Source organism: Syzygium oleosum, unplaced genomic scaffold, assembly GCF_021117445.2.
Source record: "Syzygium oleosum isolate NSW1041296 unplaced genomic scaffold, Sole_v2.1 Sole_v2.03, whole genome shotgun sequence".
Taxonomy (NCBI): domain Eukaryota; kingdom Viridiplantae; phylum Streptophyta; class Magnoliopsida; order Myrtales; family Myrtaceae; genus Syzygium; species Syzygium oleosum.
Window position 1 is genome coordinate 14,018,373 of NW_026607487.1, and position 15,445 is coordinate 14,033,817.

The 15,445-nt window shown below is 40.5% G+C and overlaps 1 protein-coding gene across 1 annotated transcript; it reads right to left on the bottom strand.

The window, feature by feature from the left end:
- Nucleotides 1–2,533: 2,533 nt before the first annotated feature.
- On the bottom strand, nucleotides 2,534–6,607 carry LOC115693512 (fructose-bisphosphate aldolase 3, chloroplastic). The gene is made up of 6 exons (XM_030620533.2): nucleotides 6,156–6,607; nucleotides 4,691–4,960; nucleotides 4,489–4,598; nucleotides 4,221–4,311; nucleotides 3,574–3,843; nucleotides 2,534–3,194 (listed from the first exon to the last, which is right to left on the bottom strand). The coding sequence occupies exons 1-6, from the start codon at nucleotides 6,315–6,317 to the stop codon at nucleotides 2,916–2,918; spliced, it is 1,182 nt and encodes a 393-aa protein (XP_030476393.1). The 5' UTR covers nucleotides 6,318–6,607; the 3' UTR covers nucleotides 2,534–2,915.
- Nucleotides 6,608–15,445: the final 8,838 nt, after the last annotated feature.

Genomic DNA, 15,445 nt, shown 5'->3' on the forward strand with positions numbered 1-15,445 from the left:
TGCCCTCAAAGCTTCTTTTGTGATTTTCTCCTTCTTCGTGTTTTTTTTTTCACTTTAAAGTTTTAATTCTAATTAAATGCTCAAATATCTGTTACCACGGTAATACGGTAAAAATACCTTGAGCCAGGGACCTTTCACTCAATTCAAAATCTCAAAAGTTAAAAGCATTGCCAAACACACCCTTAGTCCATCTTTCTCGAGTCAGACATGCATGTCCACTCTGCTCTATCTCACTATCGATTAATCATGCTATCATGTTTTTCCGGGAGAGTTTTTTTTTTTTCTGAAACTGTAAATTTTTCTTATTACATGAAATAACAGAGAGAAACTTTGCCGAGAATTGACATTCACATTTCAAAAACTGCATGAAATAATTAGGAACATGATAAGTCTTATTTAATATTTCCTAGCCCATCCTAAATTACTTAAAAATGGCGAATCCAATCCATGGCCCGACACCCCGGCAGCCCTACAGCTTGACGACGAAAGCGCATCTTCACATGGTTTTGGGGTCAATGGGTCTTCCCGAAACGCACCGTATTTGTTTCCATCGTTCCCCTATTTTGATTAGTCAAATTTCTCGGAAAACTTGGAAAAATGCTTTAAGTGAGTATTGAATTTACCGTGATAATAACAACTTGTTTTGGGCCATAAAAAAATAAATAACAAATAATTAGAAATACCCGTGAGCTCACTCCTTCAAGAATTTAGTCTAGCCGACGATGCTCGACCTTGCCCTCATTGGTCGAGAGGGCAAGCCTCACGAATGTTGTTGGCAAGGTCGAGCCTCACCTAGCAACAGTGAGGTCGAGCCTCCCCCAGCAACAGACAAGGCTGACCTCGCCCAATGACGGCATGGTCAACCATGCTGACCCTCATCTCTAGTTGGTCGTTGGACCTCGATGACTAGCTAGAGGAAAAAGGGAAGAAAAAAAAGAGAAAGAAAAGAACGAAAATCATTAAAATATTATTTAAAAATGTCCACATGCGCCAGCAGCGCCATGTGGGACGGACGGCCGACGTTTATGTCAGCGATTTTCGATCAAATTTGATTGGACAGACTGAATTTGCACAAATACATAAGGTTTATGACTCAATCAACAAAAAAAATAATAATTAAATAGACGTTTTTGGTAATTCTCGGAGCACTATGCTCATAACAAAATTGAATCTGTTGCGACACGCTAAATAAAAAAAAGAATGTTGGAATCAGCGTCACTGTTTTTTCTATACTTTTTCATGGCGACCGAGAGTGTGCTTCAAGGTATATAAGTAAAACCAATATGTATACGGAGGACACATGTGAGAAAGATTCCTACTGTTTGATGACAACGTGACACGATAACACGAGAGGGCGTAGAGATCTTGACCTCGAAATCAGTGTGGCAATGCAGACAATTTCGTTGACACTAATCTTTCGTTCAAAACTAATCATTTTGGTTACTCTAAGCACCAAGCAGTATACAAATATCAATTACTATGAGTTCTGTAGAAGCTACAAATCTCTAGTGGCATTCGATGTGGTCCCGTACATTAATGTGCTTCGTTATAATAGGATTAGCATAAGCAATAGTTACTCAAGTTGTCATGGGTGGACTCCCCTGAATGGACCGATCAGATTGCATATTTGCAAATAGCAAAGAAAAAAGAAAAGAGGGGATTTATTTTGTATATTATATGATAGTATTGATTATTGTTGTGTTGGAGATTGGTGGGGTTGGATTCGGGGAACATATGAAAATTGGTAAAAAGCTGCCTTAGAAGACAAAACACGCCGCGAGAAAGTCTAGTCTAAGGTTATGAGAGTCAGAGACCACCTCCAGAGCCTGGTCTCTACGAGATTAAAGAATTCAACGACTTGGATTTGAGTCATGTGATCTGGCCAAGATATAACTTCTGCTGATTGACAGGCCATGCATGATCTGTCCATACCATTTTCACGTGTGTCTGTGCTCTCAAACTGTCAAAGTGAAGTAATCACTTGATTCACTTCACTGATAAATAGGTTAGTAATGGACAAACTGAAGCCACAATTCACCCTTCCAAGCAGAAAGATGATGAGAAATGAAATTGAGATGATTGTCATATTAGAGATTAAGTTATACTCGTTTCGAAACTGAGGTGATTCAATCACATGCGACCTATGACGGGAGGATTATCATTTTGAAAAGGTTTGGGCCATTTCCCCAGTAGGCTATGAATGGTGGGCTTTTTGGGCCTATTATGTTAAACTTGTACTAAAATTGGGGAAGGGGAAGCAGCCACGCGCACTTTCTTTTCTCAAAATTAGAAACTCGATATACAAAATTGGAATTTTTCTATTGGCATTTACAAATCAGTTTTCAATAGAAGTATTTACATCATCTCCATATATTCTAATAGTAAAAATACCGTCGCAAATATTTCTCCGAGAAAGAATGTGAAAAGGGAGACAAAAAAACAACAAAAATTTGGAACATAAAATTGAGGGTCTAGAGGAAGAACTTCCAATTCCGCAGCGAAATGTATCAAACACTCGCTAAAACTTGAGTGATAAAGGTAATAACATGGCAATAGACATGACCTTATTGATCGACATACTGTATCTGTCCACACATATAATCCAGCACATTGAAAGTATCCTATGAATGCTTACAAAATCATTTAGAAAACAAGTCTTTCTAAACCTTTTTATAGATCCATACTCTTATGTCTTTCTTTCACTATTGCATCCCTCTCCTAATTAACGTTCAGGAACTATTCCCGTTCTCACGGGTATTATTGGGAAGTATGAGGCATTAAGGCAAGGACCCAAATGAAGGAACCGAAACACTCTTGAATCCTCATTTAACAGAAAAATAAATGAAAAACAGACAACAAAACACTTTGACTGAAGTGCAGTCCCATCGTACCGAAGTTGCTCCGAATTTGGGGGCTTAGTATGTGTAGCCTTTTACAAACATCCCTTTCTTTGCTTCCTCGCCTTCACCGTCGGCAGAGTACCTTCCGAGTTGAGCCAACGAGTTTGCTTTGGCACGCACCAACAGTGCCTTTTGGCCAGCTTCGACATTCTCAGGATGTCCTTGCCATGTCTTCAGCACAGAATTCTGCAGCGCACGTGCATATGAGAAGGAAACGTGCCAAGGGTTGGGGCTCTGGTTCATAGCGTTAAGGTTCAGGGTGGCTTCAACTTCAGATTGTCCTCCTGACAAAAACTGGTAACACAGAGAAAAGATGCCCATTATCTAACAGGTTCTAACGAAATTGATGCTCTCATAACAATGCAAGTACCTGAGATCATGCTAACCTCTCCAACAAACACGATTAGCATCATCTGTTCATAAGAATCCCTCTGACATCAGTACATCTATAGTAGTCGGACCTAGATGCCCAAACTTACCTCAGTTTCATAAATTGGTGCCTATTTCAGCAGAAACATACTATATGCATCATTTACCACAAGAACAGCAACGAGAAAAGCCATTCAACATTAGAATAAGAATGAATGACAACATGCGACCAGCCCACTAAATTGTTAGGCTTATATGTACTACACTAGGCTACAAAGACGTATAAATGTTAAAATGCACATACCATGATTCCTGGAACAGCAGGAGGAACTCTCCTTCTCAACATTGTAAGAGTGTACTTGGCAATTGTGTCAGGAGAAGCCTTCTCCTTATGCTCAGCTCCAGGAGTTACCATGCTGGGTTTAAGCAGGATACCCTCAAACATAACATTGTTCTCAGCCAAATAGAAAAAGACCTCGGACCAAACCTTCTCTGCCACTTCAAGAGTCCTCTCAATAGGGTGGTCTCCATCAAGAAGAATCTCAGGTTCAACAATAGGCACAAGGCCATTATCCTGCACATTAGACAATACATAACAACTAAGGGACACCAGATATGAAAGCAGTGCATTCTATTTAAACCTTTGAGACAGATGCTTACTGAATCGGAAAATTCTAGCCCATCTGAAAATTTAAGTAAAATAATCATCTATAATAGTAGTTTACTCTATTTTTAAGTAGAAGGCATCAACCCCCCCCTCCTCCAAAAAAAAAAAGAAAAAAAGGATTTTCAAGGACTATCTAAAGCTGACAAGTCATGCAGGCAAAAATTTGGACATATTGTTGAACTGTCAGTCAGTTCACATTTCAGATCCAAAATAAAAACAGTGATCAAGAAGTACTTTATTTAGTCCTTACACCAAAAACAGTTTGTCTTAAGTTGAAGAGTTACCTGAGAAATGGCAGCATATCGTGCAAGTCCCCATGCAGCTTCTTTTACTGCAAGAGCAGAGGGACCACAAGGAATGCTAACCACTGTCCTCCTGCATAATAATTTAAGAATTAAAGGGTAATCAGCGCAAGTGTAAAGCATTCAAGTGGATTCAGCAATGGCAAGCAGATTAGTTATAAGTCATGTAATAAGATCTTTCACAGAGAGAAATTAGAGAAAGGCTGAAAGTAACATCTGAATGAACAAATTGGAGCACAAGCTGACTCACCATTTGGCAAAACGAGCACCTTGCTTGTAGTATTCAGCGGACCTTGAAGCCAATCCATCCAAGCCTTGGCACCAGGATTCATTATTGGATCCAGGAAGAGGAACCAAACCCTTTGGACAAAGAGAGTATACTAATAATAAGCACATTAACGACAGTTTCTATTTGAAGCACACACAATCAGGAAGGACCCCTCAAAGCAAACCTTGTCAACTTTAATGCCTGGAACAATTTTCTCTTCACACAAGCAGTCCACAAATTTCTTCCCATCGGTTGTTGATTGGTAAAGTGTCTCCTCAAACAAAATGGCACCAGAGATGTATTCACCCAGGCCGGGTGTGGTCAACAAAAGTTGTCTATAAGCTTGACGATTGACCTCAGTATTGTCCAACCCGATGGATGCTAACCTTTTCCCACAGGTTGCATTGGATTCATCAATGGCAAGGATACCACGACCAGGAGATGCAATGGATTTCTGTGCATAATGAACCAAGAAAAAGCTCAGCGGACTGGTAGAATATGTTCAGAAGCATTTACTTTCAATAAAATCCCACTGTGAGTAAATGATGTTTCAACTCTTAAATTGGGGAAAGAATTACTTGACAGGGGTCTCTCTCTCTCTCTATCTCTCTCTCTCTCTCTCTCTCTCTCTCTCTCTCTGCAAGCGCACACATATGCAAGCACTTGGTGCATGATACGCACGCAAATATACTACGTAGACTAACAACAGTTTCGACCAGAAACGAAAAGGACTAACAACAGTTGTATTTTATTGCAAGATCAGATATAGGGAAAAAAAATTTGGGCTTGTCATAATGCACTACGACTCATCCGACATAAGGAAATATTCAGATGGCAAAAATATGAAGCTGTTATGCATTGCCAAAAGACAATAGCGATAGCAAAACTCAATCTCATAATTCCAAAAGCACGGGCACAAGATAGGATCGCATGAGAGGACATTTTTGATAAGAAGCTTATGAAATTTAAAATTATTAAGGCACACCTCCTCAGGGGGAGGACAGAAGGAATTTCAAACACTCCATGGAGTTGGCTGTTTTGGGGCAAAGTAACTTCAGTGGGAGAAATCCAGCATAAACTGAATTAAGAGGTAAAGCGGTGATAAGTCAAATGAAATGTAAAATGAGTCTCCATTGATTGGGGCCCCAAAGACTGAAAGGAAAACAAGGACACACTTTGTTCATCCATTCTATGTGAGCACCGGCGCAACATTAGTTTTCATTATCGGTCACCAGGAGAGTTTCCTCGGGATCGCTGTAACAGCTAGGCAGGAAGGATCATCTCCGATCTGAACAAAGTCGAAGGCAGGTCACGTTTTACTTTCATGAATCCAAACAACCCGAACGAAGGAGGTTCACCCCCACCCATTTGCGACAAAGCTGACACCCCAAAAGAATGGAGATATTCAACGAGAGATCAACGATCAATAGCTATCTCCTGGCCCAACGGTAGTCAATTCAACGTGCACTCCCGTCCCAACGGAACTTCAAGCAATCATTGACAAGAGCTCTCAAAACCTCACAGTCCGAGATCCCGAACCAAAAACCCCACATGCAAACAGCGACCACCAAACCGATCAATCGTCCAAAAAACGCAAACAGCCGATTGCAGCAAGCGAGGGAGAGCGAGAGACAGAGAGGGGAACTGACGGCGGTCTGGACGAGCTCGTCGGCGTAAGCGCCGGCGCGGATCGGGAGGGAGACGCGGCGGGCGGGGGACGATGATCCGGGGCGGCGCTGGGCGGCGAAGGACCGCTGCCCGATCCACTGGGAGGAGGAGGCGTCGAGCTTGACGAAGCTTGCGCAGGCCATCTTCCCCTTCTCTTCGCACGCGCACACACGCAGAGGAATTCGAGCGAGAGAGAGAGAGAGAGAGAGCGACTGCGGAGGAAGTGAGGTTGGTGGGGAATACGAAGGCGTGCTTATAATGTAAAGGGAGGGAGGGGGAGAGAAGACGACCTTTGTTGTTGTTGTTGTTGTTGTTGTGGGTGGGGTGTACGTGCGACGCCTTCTCGTGGAGTCCGCAGGCTGTGAAAGGGACGGCCTCGCGTGCGGAGCTTTACCAAACTGTCGTCGCTGTTTGCCTCTTCCCTCTCGTTTCCTTTTGGCTCTTCTTGTCTCTTTGTGCATTTTACCTTAACCTGTCCGAACCTAAACCTCGACCTAATCATCCTTGTCCCTCCTCCTTCACTTGCTCTTCAACCACCCAGCCTAACTCCAGAGGTGATCGATGGACGGACCCACTCAGATCGAGACGGGCCCTTCGATTGCTAGGCCCGCCTTCCCTTGAGAAACGCATTTCGATTATGTGGGCTGGGCGAGCAGGGTTTTTCTAACTATGGACACTTGTCCAGGCCCGCTCAAAAGTGCATTTGGGCCCTTTTAGTAGGAGCCGGCAGAGCATGTGATTACGTTTAGCTCGTAGCAACTTGTATAGTTTTTTATAGGATTAATAGGTTTATTGATTACAATTTGAAATTTTGATTTTTTGAATGATGCGCTTGATTGTTGATATTAGTTGAATTCAATATAATCAGCTCAACCTAACATGGTGAGATTAATCAAAAACTGTTTTCGATGCTTTGACCTCGTGTTAAGTGGCTAGAAAAAAACTTTTTAAGAGCGCTTGCGGTACGACACATTACTGAATAAACCAATTTCTTATACCAAGGTCTTTGTAATATATTCACGTTTTCACTTCCTTTTCTAATCCAAATTTTGAAAATAGAAAGTGAGATGTGTGTTTTACTGGGAAATCAGCAGCCATCGCAAGAGACCAGGAAGCAAACATCCTTTTGCATCATCGACGACCTGAGAATCAGACTGGTTGTTGTCGCATTTGGACCTCAATTGCACGCCTGAATTTCAGGTCTGTCACACCCCAAAAACAACTAGAAAAGGGGGATGACACGGCCGTCCTTCCACACGAAGGACGCAGCCTCAACAATAACCAACAACCTGTTATCAACATATATATCTCAAATCATATATATATCAGATAAACCAACGGGTTGATTACAACATCAGAGTTTCTATAATCCACCAAAAGAACATGTACAACAAGAACTCAGCCAACCCGATGAACTATCAACAACCTTACAAACAACTCCAAAAATCATACCCAAAAATCAAACTCCCAAACGTCCCTACGATAGAGCTCTCGTACTAACGGCCGCTAGCCGAGGAACCTGAAAAGATTGGGAAAGAGAGGGATGAGCAACCACAGCTCAGTGAATAGTACATCTCTTCTAAGTAGATCGAGCAATCACTATGCATGTGTACAAAGCAATACCATAACTTCAGAAGCCAAACCCAAGATTTAAAATACATATAAAATCACATAAGAGTTATTTCATTTCATCATAACTTTGTATTAGTCACAAATACACATTTAAATCCACCATCACAATTCAAACTATCAATGGTCAAGTCCATTGATCAATCTCTATAAAAACCACGTTAATGGTTCATTCCATTGACTAATCTCAAATCACACATCAATGGAAGACCATTGATGAATCTCATATCACATCAAACGTCGATGGTGCATTCCATCGACCAATCTATTGCTCAATATCTAACTATGGTCACAACATAAAGCCTTGTGACAAGGCTACCAAGATTCTTCCCTTGGCAAGGTCTCCACCTACAAAACCGATGGCTCTGCCCAAAAGGATAACCTAAACCCGGTATGCATATCCCAAAACCCCTCAATGGGTTCACAGTCATATTGAGCATCAAACAATCATCATCAAATATCAGAAATCCAATCCATAATATATTTCACAAACCAAACAAATAACTTTCTCACAATACGACTCATCTACCAGAAATACATTTCGTAGAGCATTTCTTGAATCATTTCCGAACTCATTTCATAAACTAGTTCATAACGCAATATACAAATATATCATTTCATAATACATTTCCAAAAACGATTCTCAAATACTAAAAAGTAGTAAATGCTCGATCCCGATTTATGCAACAAAATGCTCTTTTAAGTTCAACATATATATTTATGTCGAATCATAATTTCTTCGAGATATGATTTTTATAAAACCAAAGAAGAGATAGTACCGCTTACTTGGAATCCCCAAAAATCAAACAACCACGCTCACTCGAACCGACGATCTCGTAATTCTAACAATTAAATGAGAATCGACATCAAAACCAAGTAAAAAAAACTACGAAACGGTTAAACGACGCTTAAACGCTAACAAGACAACTCAAAGGTACCCACAAATCGCTTCTCCAAAGCGATTATCCAAAATCGTAGCTCAATGACTAAAAGAACTCCGACTTGGCCGTCCCAAAATCGAGCCGAAAACTGATGAAAATCGACCTAAAAGATGCTGGTCGCGCACTGTTCACCTTGCATAGCCAACTTCAAAAATTCATATTAGGCAAACCGTAAGTCCAAATCAAGATCCGTAAAATCTCACGGCTCCACGACACCCTAAACTACCAATTGTATATATATATATACACATACATACGTAGCTCAACGACTCAAAAATCGGACTTTGCGGCTTGAATTTCCCAAAATTCCGAATTTAAACCCTAAATGTGAAAACTTCTCTGATCGGATGGATGAGGGGCGCGAATGCTTACCGGACGTTGCAATACGAAATCGAATCGGCTAGGTGAGGTTCGCGCGGCGCAAAACCCTCTTCTCTTCTTCTTCTTCTTCTTCTTTCTTTTTTCCTCTCTTTCTTTCTTTTCCTTTCTCTTTGTCTCGGCCGAGCAAGCTCTCGGCTTAAATGAGAAAAACAGAGCGTCACTGTAGCAACTTTTGACTTTTTTTTTTAATAAATACCCGCATATTACATGGTCAACGTGGTAAGGCTCATCATCATACGTGTCAAACAATTTTCTCCTATTTTGCTTTTGCTTTGCGGTCTTGTCTGTTTTTATCAATTGAAAAAAAAAACAAATAGTAATAAGTCAATTCGCGACGATATACAAAAAATTATCATGAATACACAGCGAAAACGGAATCATGAACAAGGGGGAGCTAGTCGAACTTAAACTATGTCCCTTGACTGCGTAGCTTCTAAATGAAACCACAATCTTCTAAAATAGCTCATCAGATTTGAAATAAAGCAATCCAAGGCTCCGTTTGTTTCGTGAAAATCAATAATTTCAAAAAAAAATTCAAAAAATAATCGCTTTTATCGCTTGAAATAATTAATCAATGAAAACTATTTCTATTATCAACGATAATTTATATATAAATTAATCAATTTGAATGCGGCAAATTAAAGAAAAATCTAAGGTGAATTGATAAAAAAATATATATATGAAAACAATGGAAGTACCCTCCTCTATCGAAAATGACCACGCAGAAGCAATTGGAGCATAATTGGCCAACTTGAAATTAAACCAAATAACTTATATACTGCAAAATAGTATAATAAACACAGAGTATGATATATTTAATATTAAATACAGATTAACTTTCAAAGGGTGGAGGGTGGTTAACTGATAACGCTTCGTATTTATTTTAATTTTCTTGAAAGTTCATGGGCCTACATGTCGCACAAATTCAAAGCAAAATAATATTCATGCGGTTAGAGAAGAACTGTGAAAATACAAACTCTTATTGAAGACTTTCAATTTACATCAAGAAACATATTTTGGAGCCTCTATCTCTTGATTGCGTAACCTCTCGTTTGTTAATAATTATTACCATTTCTATTTATTTAAATACTTATTAACCCCTATTAATTACTGTTAGGATCCACTCATTAGAGAAATCCCACGGGAATTAGTATGGTGTAAAGCAGTTAATATATCTTAGTTGGCCCATAACTCATTGACTTAAACTTTTGAGTGAATGTGGGTCTAATTGAATATGTTAACGGGCTCGGACTTGGCTCCCTCTTGGTGATCTCCCAAAGTGAAAAGTATGGCTTCTAATGCATCCTCCCTAACAATTACAATATCAATTGATTCTAAAAAAGATTAAGCATTTATGGCTCGCTTTTATATAAGATTATGGATATATAGGATGTTAGTAATGTCTTTCAAAATAATTAATTTTCCAAAAACCAACTTGTTTAAGGACTTTTTTTTTTGGTCGAAGAAATACTTGCTTCATTCATCGCTTTAAGTGATACCACTATTACATGAAAAAGGGCCTCATAACATATTAGATCCTATAGGATTTTTGGGGGATTGGAGGTCCAATTACTATAGAGCTCGTTTCGTCTATGGGCCTTAGAGACCCAATCCGCTATTTGATTTGCTTCTCATGGACAGCGGGCCAATTGTAAGCTTTTGAAGTGGCCCATCATTAATGCTCCAAAACCCTCATATAAATACACACACACATCGAGTAGCTTACAACTAGCTTAACTTAATTACACCATGAATATTAGATGTCATTATGTAGTCATGAAATCATCTTTTGTATTCATTACCATATTTACATAACTACGCAGAACTATTGTCAAAAAGGTATGAAATCTTTGTTCTTGATGAAGTTGTAGGTATTCTTCTTCCTTTTGATCAAGAAGACGTTGATTTGGATATATTACCTCAATCTTTAACTTATACTCTTGCATACGAGTTACAAATATTTATTGGGATTGGTATGAACTTGTAAATGATACAAGCTTTTTTAATTTATTTAATTGCCCGCGATTGCTTGAATAATATATAGTCCATTAACTGGATTTACCACGAATATTGTACTCAAAGTTTTAGCCTTTTAGGGTTATCGGTTTCATCAATTAAGCATTTCATGGATGGATCTCAACTTCAAGAAATAGGTCCTAGGCATTTGTGTCGTGGCAATAAAGTGATTTGTCATTTATTCAGAGTTTGTTACCAAATCTTGTTACATTGTGCTGGTTCCCATCGCTTGCTTATGGCTTTATGACCTCATAGTTTGAGTTTTAGGGTTTGACTTTTAACACGGTGTTGAAATTTAAGTTTCGGTCCATGTCACCCATCTCAGTTTATTTCACATGTAGGCTTATGATCTGCAATTCATGTGCATTCGTAGGAGATGTTAAGTTTTAATCCACATCACGTGCTTATGGGGTTGGAGTCTATGATGACCTTATCCGCACGTACCATCTGTCCCTTTAATGACTTTAAGCTTTCAGCATTGGATTTTTTTAACATTTTCAAATGGGAAAATGACATTGCACTGAGAATGAATGGAGCACTTGTTCATCATCAACGTCAGTATCCTGGTAGCGTTGTCTTTTGAGACTGGAAGTCGAAAAAAGGAAATGCATGTTGTTACGGGGAAAATTGTCAAAAAAGTCCTAATCCTATTGCACTTTTATCAATTCAGTCCTGAACCTTTTAAGTTTGCCAATTTAATCCTAAACCTTTTCACTTCTTATCAATTTAGTCTATTTGGCCGGCCGGCGCTGACGTGGCAATTTTTAAATATTTTTTTGAATTTTTGAATTTTTTTCTTTTTTTTTTTTGCCTTTTCCCTCTGGCTGATCCGGCGACCGGCCAGAGATGCGGGCCGGCGAGGTCGACCTGGCCAGCCTCTAGCGAAGCTCTCCCCCGCCGGCCACCGGTGAGGGCGAGCCTCGCCCGCCGCTGTGAGGCCGGCCTCGCCGCGCTGGGTTTCGCGCCGGCCTCACCGTCGCTGGGTTTCGCGACGGCGAGGGCTGGGTACGGGGAGGTCGACCTCGCCATGGCTGGGTGAGTCTCCACCTCGCCGGATCTGGGCAAGGTCGAGTCTTGCCCAGCTGAGGTCGGCCTCGCCATGGCTAGGCGAGGTCGGCCTCACCACGGCTAGGCGAGTCTCCACCTCGCTGGATCTGGGCAAGGTCAAGCCTCGCCCAGCCATGGCGAGGCCGGCCTTGCAGCGGCGGACAAGGCTCGCCCTCGCCGGTGGCCGGCAGGGGTGAGCTTTGCTAGAGGCTAGCGAGGTCGACCTCGCCGGCCCGTGCCTCTGACCGGTCGCCGGACCGGACAGAGGGAAAAAGCAAAAAAAAAGAGAAAAAAATATTTAAAAATTGCCACGTCAGCGCTGGCCGGCCAAATAGACTAAATTGGCAAGAAGTAAAAAGTTTTAGGATTGAATTGGCAAACTTAAAAGGTTTAGGACTAAATTGGTAAAAGTGTAATAGGTTTAGGACTTTTTTGACAATTTTTTCTGTTATCATGTAAAAGCTAACTTCAAGTCAGAACTGTCAAATGCATTGTTCTGTGAAGGACAGCTGAAATGTGTACTTGGTCTTGGAGATATATATTGAAGTTAACATAACATTTTCAAAGTGAACAATCGCTGCGTCCTTTTCCTCCGATGGAAGCAAGTGATCACTTCGGGTTTCATCTATTTCTCATCCACGATCAGAGAAGGTCGCAAGATGCATCCTCTGAGACAGTTGATCTGATGGACAAGCATGATGACCAGAAGCCTGACGTTCCGGAGTTCTGCATTGATGCCGGTTCAGTTGGAAACATTGTTACGTTTATCAATCATAGCTGCGAGCCTAATCTATTTGTCCAATGGATATTAAGTTCCAACCAAGACATTAAGCTGGCTAGGGTGGTGCTATTCGCAGCTGACAGCGTACCACCATTGCAGGTGATTCTCGTCTCTTTCTTGTGATGCTCTCTTCACTTGGTAGCTAAAGACTTCCTTAAATATATTCGGCAGCAATGTGTCAATGCATCGCTCTCTATGTTTGTACATCCGTGTGAGCTTTATAGGATATAGGTGCATCATGCATGCACACGGCTGCTAGTTAGAGAGCCTTTTTTATTTATGTGAACTGACGATGTGCTTCTGCAAAGACTGCATGGGGCGGAGTCTGGGACCTTTTCTTTGCTCTCACTCTAGTCAACTTTTGCTGATAGATTGGTCGAAAGCGCGGACCACTGGTGCTTCACTAAGTTGTGACAGTCAAGTGATCAAAAAAAAGTTATAACACTCAAGTTAGTGTCATATGATAATCATGGCACTTGTGATGTTTTTTTCCGGTAAAAATCGATATAAACCATCAACTACTTCACCAAGTTAGAGTGCATCAGACATTTGCGAGTATAACGTTAAATTCGAAGTGGACACCGAAATTTAAAAGTTTGCTATAGGGAAATTTACCAAAATAGTCCTAAATATATTGCAATTGTACCAATTTATTCCTAAACTTTTTTATGTCAATTCAGGTCTAAACTTTTTGCATTTGTGCAAATTCGATCCATCCGGTCAATTTTTTCGGCCAACGCTGACGTAGATGCTGGCTGACCAATATTGACGTGGCAATTTTTAAATTTTTTTTATGTTTTAGAAATTTTTGTTTATTTATTTATTTATTTATTCTTTTCTTTTCTTTTCTTTTTCCCTTTCTTTTTTTTTTCTTGCCCTTCATTTTCAATCTCTGGCTAGCAAGGTCAGCCCCACCGGCCACTGGCGATGGCGACAACGAGCCTCGCCATGGCTGGGCGAGGCTCGACCTTGCCAGATCTGACGAGGCTTGTCCTTGCCCAGCCACTGGCGCCTGCAAGTTCAAGCCTCACTGTCGCTCGTTGCCGATGGTTGGGCGAGGGCGAGGCCGGCGAGGTCAACCGGCAAAAGGTTGAAGATGAAGGGAAAGAAAAAAAATTGAAAAAAGAAATTGAAAAAAAAATTTAAAAATTGCTATGTTAGCTTTAGCTAGCCGGTCAACGTCCACGTCAGCGCCCGACGTGGACGTTGACCGGCGGGCCAAAATTGGCCGGATTGGCACAAATGCAAAAGGTTTATGACTAAATTGGCGCAAAAAAAGATTTATGACTGAATTGACATAATTGCAATAGGTTTAAGACTGTTTTGGTAATTTTCTTGTTTGTTTTATGTACAATATAGATTGATTTAGTCTTGGACTCTTGAAGGGAAAACTTCGCATCTTACACAAAAAAGCTACGGAAGCAAGCTTGTCAAGTTGTGGTTATATATTGCCTCTAACCAACCTATAATCATGTGTCACGGTCGAGAGGTTTTTATGCATCAAAGACCATGCAACATCGAAGGATGCTCGTCCAAACCCTAATGGAGCTTTCAAAACATTCCCAGGAACGGGCGATACGTTAATCATGCCATGTTCTAGAGAATTCTCGATATAAATGCTAGTAGTTGGTGGACGGAGAGATGCAATATTGGCCACTAGTTCGATAGTCCATCAATGGATATAATATGAGGCTCTCTACTATATAAAGGGGTGTGCTACTTCTCATTTGTATCTATCCAACAATTAAATCAATAGAAAGCATTCTATCCCAGAACTTCTTCTCATTTTTATCTATCCAACAATTCAATCAATAGAAAGCATTCTCTCCGAGTGAGCGGCTTGGCTTAGGTGCTCTAACGATCCAAGGGAGCCTAAGTCACCGCACAGGTCGTTTCCAAACCGTCGACCGTGGCACATGCATCAAATATAGGAAGAAAAAATCTAACTTGCAAAGGCATGATAATGGTCAATCAGTGCACGAATTCCTCCTCTGTCCAAAATTTCTGGAGAACTAAAATTCAGTTCTCAAAATTGATAATCAGATATTTGCACATTATTTCATTCGGTAAGAACTTAAAAATTCTTTTCATCACATGCATCCGGCTACTCTTTCTCTTATACCTCGAAAGATTAACGTACGTTTGCGTGCGACAATTCTAGTTCTAATTCTAGTACCAGAGATATATTGCTGCTTACATGCCACGACTCGAATCATGCGATAACTATCGTTTATGTACGATATTACTAAGTACTATACTCCAGCAATGAAGTTACGATACAAAAAAATAATAATAATGATTTCCTACCTTAATTACTTTTTATGTTAGTGGGTACAATTTTGCTGCGCTTGACAAAATCAGCAAAGTGACTAACCTCCCTTTGAGGGGCCAAACTGTGAAACAGATATGATATACCGCGAATCTCGATGGAATCTTAACAAAATTTAACCCTAACATTCATCTGAAAGAGAAAAAA